The following is a 17,816-nucleotide window of genomic DNA, read 5'->3' as shown; positions in this document are numbered from 1 at the left end:
GGGGCCTAGAGGAGCACTTGGTCCATGATAAGCACTAGACAGTGACTGAATCAATAAATGACTGATTGGATGAATATGTGAATTCAGATGATGAAAAATAGCATTTCTTAAATCAGAGTGTAGGAGAAAGGGTTTTTCTTTTTAATTTATTAAACAGGAGAGGAATGAGATTAGAGTTTAAGATTCTTCCAGGATATTTTGATTCACTGAGATGAGGTCCTATCTGCTGCAACGTAAAAAAAAAAAATGGATGGGCTTTTTCTTTATTCACCTCAGAGGGTTGATTAGGTGACCTTCTAATCCAAGTTAAGTCTCTCCAAGTGTGAGGATTGTGTGAACCTGGCTACTTACCTCACATCGGGCTCAGCAGTGGCAGCATGCAGTGGCAGACGGCCATTTTTATCCGGGATATTGTGCTTGGCACCATTCCTGAGCAGACTCACACAACCTTCTAGCCAACCCTGAAATATAAGAGCAACTGTGTCATTATATAACACAGCCTGGTATAACAGACCAACAAACTCTCTCCAGTTTTCTTTCTCTTTTTTCTTTGGTGCGGCTAAAAATATGTTTTGTTTGATTTGAAGTGGTTAAGGATCACAACCTCAACTTCAGTGGAAAGCTGCAGACCTTGATATATGGGTTCCTGAGTATTCTGGAGGACCTTTACCCTGTCAGGTATAGATGGATTCCTAGACTCTCTCTTCCGTCTCCCATTCCCCATTTCTTACTTGCTGATATTCCACTTTTATACGCAGTTCCTAGGGATCAATATGGCATGTGGTAGTTCTAACCTCGCATTCTGTAGGCTTAGCTTCAAATCATGCTTGTCAGTGGTCTGACCTGGGTGCCATGGTCCAATTCCAAAAACTGTAGTCCTATATCATTCTTGAGTCCCAGCCTCCACTCTGTGCCTCAGTTTATCTATATCTGATAAACAGGCTTTGGTCCTCTTTTCCAAGTTCTCTTTCCAGTAACCACAAGGATAATATTTTTCTTATTCTAGTCAGTCTCCCTCCCAATGTCTAGAATCCTAGTCTAAGCCATAATCCAATGGCTGGGACCCTTCTGGGACCCATCTTGTTGACTGATATGTCTGATACTGAATATGGGGGTATCACCAGGACCCTCTAAGGGTTCCCTGTTGCTGGGCTTCACCCACTATGAATTCCCTAAGAAACTTTGTGTGAACTCCCTGCTGTCGACTAATTCTCCAGATTGAGAGTGGTATTGCTACATCTCATGCTTGTCCCCTTCTTGGTTAGCACTTACAGCTGGGTCATTTCCCCACTATCTCTCATTTCAAAGGGCAGATATAATCACAGGCTAGTCCTCCCTCCCTTTCTGTTCTCTGCTCCTTTAAGTAACTGACCCAGCCCTACTGATAACCAAGTTTGGCCAAGCAGAATGCTTCCTACATTCATCCAGAACCATTGGGGTTACTCCTTCAGTTATAATTAGATATATAAGTAGATGAAACAATTATTACAAAAAATAATATATATAACTCTCTGTCCTGCCTTCATTCCTTTATAGCTAAACTTCAAAACTACCCCATCAGAAGAGAAAAATGACTGAAGATTTTCTCTCACAATACTGGAAGCAATGGGGGGCTCCTGGGTGGCTCAGTTAAGTGTCCAGCTTCAGCTCAGGTCATGATCTCACCGTTTGTGAATTCAAGCCCCGTGTTGGGCTCTGTGCTGACAGCTCAGAGCCTGAAGACTGCTTTGGATTCTGTGTCTCCCTTCTCTGTTTGCCCCTCCCTCAATCACACTCTGTCTCTTTCTCTCAAAAATGAATACACATTAAAAAATAAAAAATAAAAAAATACTGAAAGCAATGAAAATCAAAATGTTACTAAATGAATGGAGAAGAAAGATAATAAGAAAAGAACTTTTTGGTTCTGGAAAGTCTGGAAAAAATATTTTAATAAAAGCACATTCATAGGTTATAATATTGAATATGGTTTTGAATTGACCAATAATATATAAGCCTTAAGTAGAAGCAAATGTTTTTCAGTCTTAAGTTATAATTTACTAATGTATTAAATCTGGTTTTAGTTTCTAATGTCCAAGTCATCAAGATCTCTGATTAAAAGGAAAAAATATGACAAAGAAACCCAAAAGAAAGGCATGCTGGACAAATTTTAGAGTTGCCTAAGTTTTACACTTATTGGAAAACAAATCTCCTGATGGGGGAGGGTTTGAAACATTTTTATCATCTTGCAACATTTCCTGGAACTATGTGTATGTGGTTTTCTTTTTTTCTTCAGAAAAGAAATCAGAAAAGTCACTGAATACACTTGAAACCAGGGGTCACTATTCAGAATCAACAAGTACATTTTTTTATTTACTATGTGCTGGATGATTCCGCATGTGTTTCTCCTTCAATTGTGATAAGTGTAGGATATTATTTTCACTAAATTTTACAAATGAGGAAGGAGACACAAAACGGTGAGGTGATGTGTCTAAGGTTACACATCCATGCTAAGTGTATGTGTATACTGAGTTTGGAGCTGTGATGGACACTAAATTGCTAAGTACGCCCTTTGCCAAGTTTCTCTTCAATACTTGAATTCAAACATTGCCAGAAGGGGTTGGTGGGCTCCACAGTGCAATCCCCAGGACCACCCACCCCCTTCTCAGGGGACCTCAGAAGGAATAGGGAGGGGTCCTTGCTTGGGTTGCCACAAAGAAGTGGGGGCATCAATAAGAGGGTGATGCCACATGCTGTCATGCAAGCACACTTCCTTCATGTAGCTCCTTTGAATGCATTCCTAGAAAGACTTGTCTGCAAAGGTGGCACCTCTCTAGGCTCACTATTCACTGTGATCTACAGGATACTTGCTGTAAAAAGCCATAGCAGGAGCAATTATTAAGACATGTGCAAAAGGGAAGGGGCCTGGGAGGGCATTCCTGTGTCTCTCCGAGATATGACACTTCACCTACTAGTCATAGACCAATGGTTTTCAAACTTGGGTGGGTATAAAAATTGCCCAGGAGGTTTGTCTGCATAGACATCTCCTTCCCATCCACTACCCCGTCTGCTCCCAGTGTGTGACTCAGGAGGGCTAGTGTATACTCCTGGAAAGTACATTTGAAACAAGTATTCCAACACTTCAAAAAAATTCTTTCCAGTTTAAATCTAAGTCCTAGAGAAAGAGGGCATGCAAATAGAAAAAGGAAAAGTAGTTGCTAAAAAAAAAATCTCTGTGATAATTGGGCAATACCTCATGCAATCTATGTTAGATTGTGGCAGGAAGGTGTGGTATTTGGGAAAGGGAAGAGTCCTATTTCAGCAAGGCAGTTTCAGGACACCGTGGGGCTTGCCCAGGATGAATCCACCACTGTCAGTGGGCAGCAAGAGCAAATCCAAGAATCTGCTTTGGCTGCAACAGTAGTTATGGTGAAGATTTCTGGGAGCCTCATTAGAGGTGAAGGAGAATGATGACCCACGTGTGGCACTAAGAAGAACTTGCTTGACATAGACTCAAAGTAGCTCTGGGGTTTCCTAGAAGGAATGCAGGGAGGATTTGAAAAGAGAGGGGCTTTAACGTTTTCAGTAAGGCTTACCAAGCTTACCCAATGTTGGGAAATGCTAAACTGAAATCTCTTGATGAGGACTGGCTCTATACAATTTTTATTTATTTATTTGTTTGTTTATTTGTTTATTTATTTATTTTGAGAGACAGAGAGGAGGTAGGGGGAGGGGCACAGAGAGAGGGAGAGAGAGGATCCCAAGCAGGCTCAATGCTGTCAGCACAGAGTCTGACACAGGGCTTTAACTCACAAACCATGAGAACATGACCTGAGCTGAAATCAAGAGTCAGACGCTTAACCGACTGAGCCACCCAGGTGCCCCAACAATTTTTAAATTGAGTACTGATTGTGGGTTGAGTCTTATGCTTGGTATTGCCCCTGAATAGTCTGGTATTTCTCCCCTACTCCTACCCCCAATATTTCCCAGCATTCCCTATATTTCTCATCCTCTAGCTTCCACTTAGCTGATCCTACCCCACAATGTTACCTGCAGCTTCAAATGCTACCACCCACTCAGGGTATTAGTGGAGTGGGTTCTTAAAAAGAGTACCAAGTAAGTCCAGAAATGCTGCAAGGCAAATTCTGATGTTAAAATGGAAAATAATATTTTTCTTTAAAAAAAATTTTTATTTACTTATTTTGAGAGAGATGGGGGGAGAAAGAATGGGGGAAGGGGCAGAGAGAGAGGGGAGAGAGAATCCCAAGCAGACTCTGCACTGTCAGCATGAAGCCAGATGTGGGGCTTGATCCCACGAACTGTGAGATCTTGACCTGAGCTAAAATCAAGAGGCAGATGCCTAACTGACTGGGCCATCCAGGTACCTCAATAATATTTTTCTAATGGCAAAATCACCTCTATCTTAGAAGATTGTTAGGAAGATCCAAAATGTCTTAGATCCACAAAACTAGCTCTTAGTAGTGCTATAAGTGTCAGAGATGATTGGAGCAAAGCTTCAAGTTTTATTTCCATTAGCATAAGTCCAAGAATACTTTTCTGCAAGGGGACACCATGACAACACACTAAGCCCTCCCCACTCCTTGACAGACACCACAGATATAATCAGTACCAGATAGGTTGCCAGGCATAGACTTGTGCGGCCATAAGCATCCTGCATGTTAATATTGGCCCCCATCTTCAACAACAGCTTCACTGTGTCCACTTGACGTCCAGAAACTGCATGCATCAAGGGTGTACATCCTGGAATGAGACATTTCAACAGTCTTTATAAAAATATTTGACTTCTGAAATTTATTAGCAGGCTTTATTTGCCTGTTCACTTATTATGCTCTTTGCAAATAAAGGAACTGCCCACAACACAAATCCAGCTGTTGAACTATATGAGACTGAAGAGAAATGAAGATGATTGTTGCTACGTTTATGTAAACTATGTATTTTCTTTCTGGCTGTATTAAATCTTCTGTAATTTTGCAGTAATTCATTGATTAAAACAATTTGTGCCAATGATTAAAAAATCCTCATTACTACCATGAGAATCAGCACCATTTAGGACATGACAGGTTTTTCCTAACCTGGTTTGAACAATGTAGAATCTGGAAGTGTCTGGAAGGCAACTCCAGCCAGGCAGACAGGTGCAGCATATTTTTATTAGAGATGGTAGATGATAAAGGGCAGTGATGGTTGCCTAGCCTTGGGTTGCACACATTCTTTAGAAAAGGGTCCATCTTTATTGAAACACTTCTCTGTTTTGGTTAGTAATATAGGCCAAGGCATCTGGTTCTTTGTGGGTTTTCTTTCTGAAGAAAAACAGATGAAATTACACATTCTGATTAACTCATAGACCTGTTGGAACAAGCCAGCCTGGTGAGGCAGAATCCAGATGCTTCACACTCTTCAGGTGAAGAAACCAAACCTCGGACACAATCCTTTGCCAAGCTGAGACTTGTTTACATGCTTTTCATTGATAACATATTCTTAGAGTGTGCTACAAGGTACTCGAAATGGACAAATTGTGGGGCTGCTGTTCTCATTGCAAGATTACAGCTGGCAACCCAGTTTCTCTACAAATCTCTCCTTTCTAATACTCTTTGGGTAAAAGCAGCAATGAAGCACTATGTCTTGAATAGTGGCAACAGTTCCTTCTTTATTTCTTCCTCTCTCTCTTCTCTCCTTCCTTCCCTCTTCCATCTCTCCCTCCCTCTCTCCCTCTTTCTTTCTTTGTTTTCAAGGGTGTTGAATTGCTCTAGCACGGTTTGTTGAAGAGGCTTTCTTCCACTGAATTACATTTGCACCTTTGTCAGAGATCAGTTGAGTATATTTGTGTGAGTCTATTTCTGAATTCTTTGTTCTTTTCCATTAATCTATGTCTGTCCCTCAGCCATTACCACATAGTCTTGATTTCTGTAGCCACATAATAGGTCTTGAATTTTGCAAGACTGATTCCTCTCAGTTTATTCTTTTTTTTTTTAACATTTTTAATTCCAGTTAGTTAACATACAGTATAATATTAGTTTCAGGTGTACGATACAGTGATTCAACACTTCTGTATATGACCTGGTGCTCATCATGAGGAGTGTACTCTTTAATCTCCATCTCCAGAATTGTGATGCCCCCAACTATGCTTTTCTTTTTTAAGATTGCTTTGGTTATTTAGGGTCTTTTGTGGTTCCATACAAATTTTACAGTTGTTTGTTCTGGTTCTCTGAAAAATGCTGTTGGTGTTTTGATAGGGATTGCATTAAATGTATCAATTACATTGGATAGTATGGACATTTAACAATGTTTGTTCTTCTAGTCCATGAGCATGGAATGTCTTTCCATTTCTTTGTGTCATCTTTAATTTCTTTCATCAGTGTTTTATAATTTTCAGAGTATAGGTCTTTCACCTCTTTGGTTAGGTTTATTCTTAGGTATTTTATGGTTTTTGATGCAATTGTAAGTGGGATTGCTATCTTAATTTCTCTTTCTGCTGTTCATTATTGTCGTAGAGAAATTCAATAGACTTCTGCACATTGATTTTGCATCCTGTGACTTTACTGAATCATGTATCAGTTCTAGAAGTTTTTTGGTGGAGTCTATTGGGTTTTCTCTCTATATATAGTATTGCGTCATCTGCAAATAATAAAAGTTTTACTTCTTCCTTACTGATTTGGATACCTTACTTCTTTTACTCTTCTGATCATTGTAGCTGGGACTTCCAGTAGTATGTTGAATAGAAGTGGTGAGAATGGACATCCTTGTCTTATTCCTAACCTTAGGGGAAAAGGTCTCAGTTTTCCCCCATTGAGGACAATGTTAGCTGTGGGTTTTTCACAGATGGCCTTCATTATGTTGAAGTATGTTCCCTCTAAACCTACTTTGTTGAGGGTTTTTATCATGAATGGGGATTGTACTTTGTCAAATTCTTTTCCTGAATCTTACTGAAATGATCATACGGTTCTTATTCTTTCTCTTATTGTATGTGATGTGTCATGTTGATTGATTTGTGCATATTGAACCATCCTTGCAACCCAGGAATAAATCTACTTGATTATGGATGATTTTTTTTAACATGTTATTGAATTAGGTTTGCTAGTATTTTATTAAAGATTTTTGCATCTATGTTCATGAGGGATACTGGCCTGTAGTTCTCTTTTTTTTAATGGTGTCTTTATCCAGTTTTGGTATCAGTATAATGCTGGCTTCATAGAATTAATTTGGAAGTTTTCTTTCCTTTACTATTTTTGGGAACAATTTGAGAAGAATAGGTATTAACTTTTCTTTAAATGTCTGGTAGAATTTGCCTGTGAAGCCCTCTGGTCCTAGATATTTGTTTGTTGGGAGTTTTTTGATTACTAATTCCATTTCTTTGCTGGTTATTGGTTTGTTCAAATTTTCTGTTTCTTTCTGTTATAGTTTTGGTAGTTTATATGTTTCTAGGAATTTATCTATTTCTTCTGTGTTGTTCAAATTGTCGGCATATAGTTTTTCATAATATTCTCTTACAATTGTTTGTATTTCTGAGGTGTTTGTTGTTATTCTCCTCTCTCATTTATTATTTTACTTGACTATTTTCACATTCTTTCTTGGTAAGTCTGGTTAGAGGTTTATCAATTTATTTATTTATTTTTCAAAGAATCAGTTCCTGGTTTTATTGATTTGTTCTATTGTCTTTTTTTTTTTTTAGTTTCTATATCATTTATTTCTTCTCTAATCTTTATTATTATCCTCTCCTTCCTTCTAGTGGCTTTAGGTTTTGTTTATTATTCTTTTTCTAGCTCCCTTAGATGTAGGGTTAGGTTGTTTATTTGAGATTTTTCTTGCTTCTTGAGGTAGACCTGTGTTGCTACTTATAGCAACCATTTTTGCTGCATCCCAAAGGCTTTGGACCACTGTGTTTTAATTTTCATTTGTTTCCATGTACTGTTTAATTTCTTCTTATATTTCCTGGTTGACCCATTCATTGTTTAATAGCATGTTATTAAAAAAAATAGCATGTTATTTAACTAACTGCCATGTATTTCTGGTCCTTCCAGATTTTTTCTAGTGGTTGATTTCTAGTTTCATAGCATTGGGGTCAGAAAAGACATATGGTATGACTTTTTCTTGAATTTGTTAAGACTTGTTTTTTGGCCTAATATGTGATCTTTTCTGGAGAATGTTACATGTGCACTTGAAAAGAATGGGTATTCTGCTGTTTTAGAATGTAATGTTCTAAGTATATCTGTTAAATCCATCTGGTCCAGTGTGTCATTCAAAGCCGTTATTTCCTATTTTCTGTTTAGATGATCTGTCCATTGATGTAAGTGGGGTTAACATCCCCTAGTATTATTGTATTATTATCAATCAGTTCCTTTCTGTTTGTTAGTAACTGTCTTATGTATTTGGTTGCTCCTATGTTGGGTGTGTAAATACTTACTTATAATTGTTTCATCTTCTTGTTGGCTTGTTCCTTTTATTATTATATAGTGTCCTTTATCTGTTGTTACAGTTATTTATTTATTTATTTATTCATTTAATATTTATTTTTGAGAGACAGAGAGAGACAGTGTGTGAGTGGGGGAGCGGCAGAGAGAGAAGGAGACACAGAATCCGAAGCAGGCTCTAGGCCCTGAGCTGTCAGCACAGAGCCCAATCTGGGGTTCGAACCCATGAATTGTGAGATCATGTCCTGAGCTGAAGTTGGACGCTTAACTGACTGAGACACTCAGGTGCCCCCAATCGTTGTTTTAAGGTCTAGTTTGTCTGATATATGTACTGCTACTTTGGCTTTCTTTTCACATCTATTTGCATGATAGATGTTTCTCCATCCCCTCATTTTTCACTCTGCAGGTGTCTTTAGGTCTGAAAAGTCTCTTGTAGGCAACATATAGATGGGTCTTGTGTGTTTTTTTTATCCATTCTATTGCCCTATGTCTTTTGATTGCAGTGTTTAGTCCATTTACATTCAAAGTAATTATTGATAGATATGTATTTATTGCCTTTTTATTTCTTGTTTTGTAGTTGTTTCTGAAGATTTTCTCTGATCTTTTCTGGTCTTTCTCTCATGTTTTGCTGATTTTCTTTAGTGATATATTTGGATTTGTTTCTCTTTATACTTTGTATGTTTATTAGTGGCTTTTGATATATGGTTTGATATATAGGTTTGTTTATAACCTCTTATGCATATCATATAGCAGTCTATATTAATTTGATGGTCATTTAAGTTTAAATCCATTCTTTTCCCTTCTCCTCCCCCTTTTAGATATATGTTACTATATTTTACATCCTTTGTTTTTGTGAGTTTTTTTACTTTTTTTTTTTACAGAAATATTCACTTACTGCTTTTGTGTTTCCTGCCTTTATACTGTCACTTTTGGTCTCTTTTTCATTTAGAGTCACCTTTAATATTTCTTGCAGGGCTGGTTTAGTGATCATGAAAGGTTTTGTCTCGGAAATGCTTTATCTCTTCTTCTGTTCTCTTGCTGCTTTCAGAATTTTCTCTTTATCCTTGTATTTTGCCAGTTTCACTATGATATGTCATGCAGAAGATCGATTCAAGTTACGTCTGAAGGGAGTTCTCTGTGCCTCTTGGATTTCAATGCCTTTTTCCTTCCCCAGTTCAGGGAAGTTCTCAGCTATGATTTCTTCAAGTACACCTTCAGCACCTTCAAGTACACCTCTCTCTTCCTCCTCTGGGATACCAATTATGCGTATACTATTTCTTTTTAGTGTATCACTTAGTTCTCTAATTTTGCCCTCATACTCCTGGATTTTTTTATCTCTCTTTCTCTCAGCTTCCTCTTTTTCCATAACTTTATCTTCTAGTTCACCTATTCTCTCCTCTGCCTCTTCAAGCCGAGCTGTCGTCGTTTCCATTTTGTTTTGCATTTCGTTTAAAGCGTTTTTCAGCTCCTCGTGACTGTTCCTTAGTCCCTTGATCTCTGTAGCAAGAGATTCTCTGCTGTCCTCTATACTGTTTTCAAGCCCAGCGATTAATTTTATGACTATTATTCTAAATTCACTTTCTGTTATATTATTTAAATCCTTTTTGATCAGTTCATTAGCTGTTGTTATTTCCTGGAGATTCTTCTGAGGGGAATTCTTCCGTTTGGTCATTTTGGAGAGTCCCTGGAGTGGTGAGGACCTGCAGGGCACTTCCCCTGTGCTGTGGTGTATAACTGGAGTTGGTGGGCGGGGCCGCAGTCCAACCTGATGTCTGCCCCCAGCCCACCGCTGGGGCCACAGTCAGACTGGTGTGTGCCTTCTCTTCCCCTCTCCTAGGGGCGGGATTCACTGTGGGGTGGTGTGGCCCATCTGGGCTACTTGCACACTTCCAGGCTTGTGGTGCTGGGGATCTGGCATATTAGCTGGGGTGGGTAGGCAAGGTGCACGGGGGCAGGAGAGGCAGGCTTAGCTCCCTTCTCCTTAGGTGATCCACTTCAGGAGGGGCCCTGTGGCAGCGGGAGGGAGTCAGATCCGCTGCCGGAGGTTTGGCTCCGCAGAAGCACAGAGTTGGGTGTTTGCGCGGAGCGAGCAAGTTCCCTGGCAGGAACTGGTTCCCTTTGGGATTTTGGCTGGGGGATGGGCGAGGGAGCTGGCGCTGGCGAGCGCCTTTGTTCCCCACCAAACTGAGCTCTGCCGTCCGGGGGCTCAGCAGCTCTCCCTCCATTTGTCCTCCAGCCTTCGCGCTTTCTGAGCAGAGCTGTTAACTTATGACCTCCCAGATGCTAAATCGTGCTTGCTGTCGGAACACACTCCATCCGGCCCCTCCGCTTTTGCCAGCCAGACTCGGGGGCTCTGCTTGGCTGGCAGGCTGCCCCTCCGCCCCGGCTCCCTCCCGCCAGTCCGTGGAGCGCGCACCGCCTCGCCACCCTTCCTACCCTCTTCCGTGGGCCTCTCGTCTGTGCTTGGCTCCGGAGACTCCGTTCTGCTAATCCTCTGGCGGTTTTCTGGGTTATTTAGGCAGGTGTAGGTGGAATCTAAGTGATCAGCAGGACGCGCGGTGAGCCCAGCGTCCTCCTATGCCGCCATCTTCCTATCCTCCTCCTCTTCTTCTGTTCTCAATGATAGCCTGCTGGATAGAGTATTGTTGGCTGCAGATTCAGCACTTTGAACATATTATGCCATTCCCTTCTGTCTTGCAAAGTTTCTGTTGAGAAATCTCCCATGAGCCTTTTGGGCTTTTCCATGTAGGTTACTGACTTCTTCTGTCTTGCTGTTTTTAAGATTTTTTCTTTATCACTATATTTTGTAAATGTTATCATACATCTTAGTTTGTTGATTTTGATGGGAATTCTCTATGCTTCCTAGATATAAATATCTCCTTTCTTCACTGATAAGGAAAGTTTTCAGCTATTATTTCTTCAAAGAAAATTTCTGCCCCCTTTTCTCTCTTCTTCTTCTGGGGTTCCTGTAATACAAATGTTACTATGTTTAATGGAGTCACTGAGTATTCTTATGATTATTGCTTTAAATTCTCTATCAGGCATTTTACTTAAAAATGTTTCATTTAGATCTCTGGCTTTGGCCCTGTTCTGTTCTTTCAGTTGGGATGAATTTCTCTGTCTCCTCATTTTGTCTACCTCTCTGTGTCTGTTTCTGTGTCTTAAGAATGTCAGCTATGTCTTTTGTTATTGAAAGTAGTAACTTTATGAAAAGGAGGTCCTGGAGTGCCCTGCAGTGTAGTGTCCCCTGTTCATCAAGACCTGGCACTTCAGGAGAGTATCCTATGTGTGCTGCTTATGCCTTGCTATTGCATCTGAGTCACTTTTCCTTTCAGTACAGTTGTCTGCACTGACTCTGCCGGCTGTGGACCGTGCTAGCTCTCTGTGATGTTAGTGGACCCAGGCAGAGCAGCTCTGAGGGTGCATGCTCCCTGGGGAACTTGGGAGCAGGGTGGCAGTATTAGCAAAATTTGTGTTGGGCCACTAGGCCTATGCTGGATCACCTCAACTGCTGTGGTGGCTGCAAGCTCTGCAATACATGGCAGGGGGCATGTGGCTGGGTGCTGTGCTGTTGCTGGGCAGGGCTCTAGATAGCAGTTGTTCACCTGGTGGCTGGGTGGGGCATGTGTGTACTTTTAACAAAATTTGCCTTGAGCCTGGGCCAAGGCTATAAATGTCCGTGCAGCCCCACCTCCCCCAGGTGGCTCTGTGTTTATGCTGGGGGGCAGGGGAGGAAAATGGTGCCTGCAAGTCCCTCATTTTCAGAGAAGTCCCCCAGTGTGCTCAGAAATCAGTATGAACAGATCTGTCTCCCATGTGTCCTGGTGTTATGTAAATTCCAGTTTTTTTGTTGTCTCTCCATGTAGTCCACTATCTCTTTAAGGGCAGAAACCCAGCTATCATTCACTCTCCCAGCTCACCCAGAGCTGAGTCAGCTGACTTTTAAAGCTCCAGGCTCCAAGTCCCACTGTTTTTAAAAACTCACAGAATTCAGCCCTTCTAGTTTTTGAAGAAAAAACATTATGGGTATCAGTCTTCCTCATGTGATCACCTTGGTGCAAGGGCCTGTTTCTCTGCCCTCTCCCTGCAGTGCACAACTCCCTCCCTCCTGCAGGGAGCTTCCTTCCCCCTTTCTGATCTTCCTAAACTTTCAGGTGCAGTTTCTTCTCTATATTTGGTTTTTAAATTTGTTCTGCCAGTCTTTGGATCATTCTCCAGTTTATTGACTTGGATATGGATGATATCTAGTTATAAATGTGGGATGGGGTGAGCTCAGTTTCCTCATACTCCTCCATCTTCCCAAGATCTCCTGCTTGCTTTATTCTTTTTCAAAATTGATTTAACTATACTACTTCCTTTGCCTTTTTATATAAATTTTAGATAATTTTGTATATATCTACAAAAAATCTTGCTGGGATTTGATAGAAATTGCATTAAATCTGCACATGAATTTGAAAAGCACTGCATATTTGCTATCTTCAGTCTTTTAATCCATGAGCATGGCATATCTCTCCATTTATTTAGATCTCCTTTGATTTCTTTCACTGGCATTTTATAATTTCCAGTATACAAGTCTTACATGTATTTTGTTATATTCACACCTAACTATTCTTTGTTGAGTGATTTTAAATAGCATTTTAATTTTAATTGTGGATTCCATGTGTTCATTTCTGGTATACAGGAATATAATTTGTTTTTCTGGATTGATTTTATATCCTGTGACCTGTATCCTGAACTCAGTTGTAGAAGTTTTTCTTGGTAGCCTCCTTAGTATTTTCTATGTGTAAAATCAAGCTGTGCAAAAAGAGACATTATTAGTTTTTCATTTTAAATAGATACGCCTTTATTATCTTTTCTTGCCTTTTTGTACTGGCTAGAACTTTCACCACTATGCTGAATATAAGAGTGGACATTTTTACTTTGTTCCTGATCTTAGGTGTAAAGCATTCAGACTTTTTTACCATTAGGTAAAATGTTAGCTCTAGCTTTTTGGTTTTTTTGTTTTTGTTTTATAGATACTCTATCAAATTGAGGAATTTCCCCTCTATTCCTATTTTTCTGAGAGTTTTTAATCATAAATGTATGTAAAATTTTGTCAAATACTTTTCTGCATTCATGGGTATAATTGTGTGATTTTTCTTCTTTAGCTGGTTAATATGGTGGATTACATTGATTGATTTTGAAATATTGAACCTCACATCCCTACAACAAATCCCACTTGGTCATGGTATATAAATCTTGTTATATATTACTGAATTATATTTGCTAATATTTTACTAAGGCTTTCTTTATCTACATTCATGAGGAGGATCAGTCTGTAGGTTAATTTTTTACATCATCTTTTATATCATCTGGTTTTAATATCAGGGTAATACTAGCTTTATAAATATAACTGAAAAGAGTTTCCTTCCCATATGTTCTGGGAGAGATTATTTACAATTGGTGTTAACTATTATTTAAAACTTTGTAGGAGTTTCTAGGGAAACTATCTAGGCCCGAACATTTCTTTTTCTGGGAATTTAAAAATAATGAATGTACTTTCCTTAATATTTGTAGAGGCATTCAAATAGTCTATTTCCTATTGGATAAGTTGTGGTAGTTTATCTTTATGGAAGAATCGACCCATTTAATCCAAATAGTTAAATATATGGGTGTAGAGGTTTTGTTTGTTTGTTTGTTTTTTGTAATTCCTTTTTATTGGTTAGATGTCTGCAGGGTCTATAGTGATATCTTTGGTTTCACTCCTGACAGTGGTCATTTGTGACTTCTTTCATTTTTTGTCTGTTTTTTTATTGCTAGAATTTTGTCAATTTTATTGATCTTTTCAAAGAATCAGTTCCTTGCTTCAGTGATTTTCTTTACTGTTGTCTATTTTCAATTACCCTTATTTCTATTCTTTCTTTATTAGTTCTTTCCTTTGGGTTTATTTTGTTCTTTTTTTAAGTTCTTGGGGTAAGAACTTACATTATTGACTGATATTTTTCCTCTTTTCTAATGAATGTATTTAGTGTCATACATTTCCTTCAGCATTGCTTTGCCTGTGTCACACAAATTCTAAGATATATTTTCACTTCCACTCATAGGCAGGACAAGCTAGGATTGAACCCAAACAGTCTGGCTCTTGCACTTATCACAAAAGTAGTATCAAACATTTGTCTCTCCTCACTTCCCATTATTAGCCATGAAGCAGATGTACAAGTAAATCTCCTTTAAAAAGAAACAAGCAAACAAATAAACAAAAAAACTACTATTGATAAGTTAGGGACAACTACTCACTTTACAAAACATTTTGCTGTCATGATAAGGGATTCTCAAGCTCTTCATGGGACAGGTACACTGGTTAAAAGTCATTAATGACACAAGTACTAAGAGAAAAAACAATGATAGAACTTTTTATTATGGGGTGCCTGGGTGGCAGTCGGTTGAGCATCTGTCTTTGGCTCAGGTCATGATCTCACGGTTTATGAGTTGGAGACCTGCACTGGGCTCTCTGCTGTCAGCACAGAGCCCACTTTGGATCCTCTGTCTCCCTCTCTCTCTGCTCCTTCCCCACTTGCACTCTCTCTCAAAAATAAATAAACATTAAAAAAAAACCCAAACACTTTTGTTATAGTCCCACAAGTCCCTGATGCTCTTTTTTTTTTTTTTTTAGCCTATTTTCTTTCAGTTGTTCAGATTGGCTCATTTCTATCATTCTATTTTTAAGTTTGTTGATCCTTTCCCTCTGCTTCCTCACTCTGCTGCTGAGTTTATTTACGGAGTTTTTAATTGTGATTATTTTATTTTTCAGTTTAAATATTTTCCATTTAGTTCTTCTTTATATCATCTATTTCTTTGTTTAAGCTTCCTATTTCTTCATTTGTTTCAAGCATGTTTGTAATTGTTCATTGAAGTATTTTTTTTTTTCATGACCTCTTCAAAATCTGTCAGGTAATTCTAACATCTATTATCTCAGTTTTGTATCTATTGATTATCTTTTTTCATTCAGTTTGAGATCTTCCTGTTTCTTGATATAACAAATTGTTTTTTATTGAAATCTGGACATTTGGAATATTGTGTTGAGTTGCTTAATCTTACTTAAACCCTCTATTTTAGCTGGCTTTCCCTGACAATGCTCCAAAGGGGGAGAAGGTATGTAATTGTGACCTCATTATTGCCAGGTCCAAGTTCCCTATTTAGCTTCCATTGACATTTGAGGGAGAAGATTCTTCATTACTGGGTGGGAGTACTGGCAACTAGGGGGAGGGAGGCTCACTAGTTGGGGTAGAGGTCCAAGATCTCTACTAGGTCTTTGCTGGAATAATAAGCCTAAAGCCACAGGTTCTCATTTGTCTGTTTTTTGTGTGATGTTTGGTTGGAGTAGACTCATTACTGTCTACAAGTTTTCTGTGTTGCTATGTGGTACCTTTCCTGGTTCTTTGGCTAGAGGGCAGGCTTTTGTTGGGGCTTTGTTGTTTTTTTTGTTTTTGTTTTTTTTTTTGGTCTGTGACTGTTGGCCCTTCTGAGCTGTTGGATTCTTCAACTCCAAGTTGGGATATAAGAGGCAAAAAAGAAAACCTAAGAAACTTACCACAGTGTTATTCCTTGGGTCACATGGTCCCAGCTGGTCTGTCATTTTCTCTCCACCTTCGGGAGTGTTCTTATGTTTATATTATATACAACATCCAGGATTTTTAGTTATATTTAGCAGGAGGAATAGAGAAACAAGTACATCTACTCCATCTTCTGAGAAGCAGGTCTTTGCTTCTGGCTTTAATAGTCATACTTTCCCAACATCCACTGCTACCAAAAATAGCCCTCTTTCTATATTCCTTTTTTAACTACTTGGTGTGTCTACTTTAGTCATTCATACAAATAAGTTGAAAATAAATCTAAATCAACTAGATTCATTATATGAAGTGGTGTAAAAAAAATTGGAAGATTTGTGTCCAAGACCATCATTTAAAGACAAGCCACTCCTTGTCCCTCCAGTACCAAATGGCCTGTTAGATGTAATTTTAACAGTGCTCACCTCTGAAGACCATCTCTAAAAGAATAGAGAAGAACATTCTGCAGGCTTCAAAAATGCATAAATAGCTCACCTTCACTGTCACAGCATTCTAGGATGGAAGGGTCTTCACGAATTACTGAGGTCAGAGCATTGACATCTCCATTAGAAGCTGCCTGATAAACCATGGTCAGGTCAACTTCCTCAGATGAGTCACCTTCATGAATCAAAAAGAGATACACTTAGTGTGTGTAGCAAATTCACTGAAAGAATAACAACACCCACAACATCGCACATACAAGTGACTCATGAAAACTTCTTTAATGAATCTGAGCAGGAGCCTGAGTCATCCTCTTATAAGCAACCTATTGAGGTTCTGAAGAAAGGTAGACCCCTGTGGGTCATGTTGTAACATTACCATATATTGGGAAGGAGTCTGAGGGATTAGATGTCCTCTGAGATTTTCTGACTCTTTCCAGGCCTTCAGGCTTCTCAAAATCAGTGAGACTAGAAAGGAAAATGGGACCCTCATGTTGGTTCTAGGCTCCCCTCTGATCTGAAACATGATAAATTTGTTAAACTCAGTGAATCAGTTTACCTACCTCTGATAGAGATATTGCATTATTTTCTGTTCTTCTGACATCCTCTCCACTCTATTCCCCTCAGCTGTGTTCCCTGAGGGCTGATGCTTGCTGACTACTTCACCCAGGTACCCTCCCTCTTTGGCTTGCCCATAGGAGACACTGGCAAGAGACTGGTAGGGAGAAGGGAAAGAGGTAGGGAATTTCTTTCTGCCTTTCCCTGGTGTAGTGTCTAATAGTAGCTGCTGCTCTCCCACCAGGATGTTCCTCCTCCCCAGAACCAGCTCCTGGTGGGCTCTCTTTGGTAACAAACACCATTCTCGCCACCCTGCCGCATCTCTGCCGCAAACTTCTTCATTTGAATCAGCTGGGGTTACATGACATGCTGTTTCCAGAAAGAAGAGACCTGTATGCAATTGCTTTGAATTTGGTAGCCACCTGTACTATACCTTTGTGCAAGACTAAACCAATTGAACCAACTAATAGTACTGCCAAAAGTGACAACAGAACTGTGGGTCAAGTGACCCTAGGGGAGCACCGTAAGGGCTGGGAGCTTTAGTGAGGTGCTATGCAGAGTCCTTCTACTTTTACAATTTCCCCCCATACATAGCCATTATTCAGGGAAAATATATGTAAGAAAAGTTTTTTAAATTGTGTTTTTTCTATGAATGTGGACATTGCACCAGAAATACTTTACAGTTCTAATATATCTTTAGTTGGCAGTGATCCTAACCTATTGGCTGGGTTTCTCTGCCCCAGTACCTCTGGGAAGTGATTAGTGATTTTTTAACCAGTTGACCTGTCCCAGATGGAGCTTGTTATTGCAAATGGTTCACTTACGACAAC

General features: G+C 39.4%; 1 protein-coding gene across 5 annotated transcripts in view; it reads right to left on the bottom strand.

The window, feature by feature from the left end:
* Positions 1-17,816, bottom strand: part of ANKRD55 (ankyrin repeat domain 55) — a 514,150-nt gene that overhangs the window by 52,204 nt on the left and 444,130 nt on the right. For all 5 annotated transcript variants that reach the window (XM_053907354.1, XM_053907355.1, XM_053907353.1 and 2 more), the window contains 3 exons: positions 16,484-16,606; positions 4,607-4,737; positions 352-461 (listed from right to left, as the gene is read on the bottom strand). In XM_053907354.1, the coding sequence (XP_053763329.1) occupies positions 352-461; positions 4,607-4,737; positions 16,484-16,606 (364 nt within the window). The remainder of the gene's footprint in view (positions 1-351; positions 462-4,606; positions 4,738-16,483; positions 16,607-17,816) is intronic.

The sequence above is a fragment of the Panthera pardus genome, unplaced genomic scaffold (genome assembly GCF_024362965.1).
Source record: "Panthera pardus isolate Hobbes unplaced genomic scaffold, ASM2436296v1 HiC_scaffold_2, whole genome shotgun sequence".
In the NCBI taxonomy this organism is placed as follows: domain Eukaryota; kingdom Metazoa; phylum Chordata; class Mammalia; order Carnivora; family Felidae; genus Panthera; species Panthera pardus.
The sequence above is the reverse complement of the archived record's forward strand: the minus strand, read 5'-3'. Positions and strand labels throughout refer to the sequence as shown.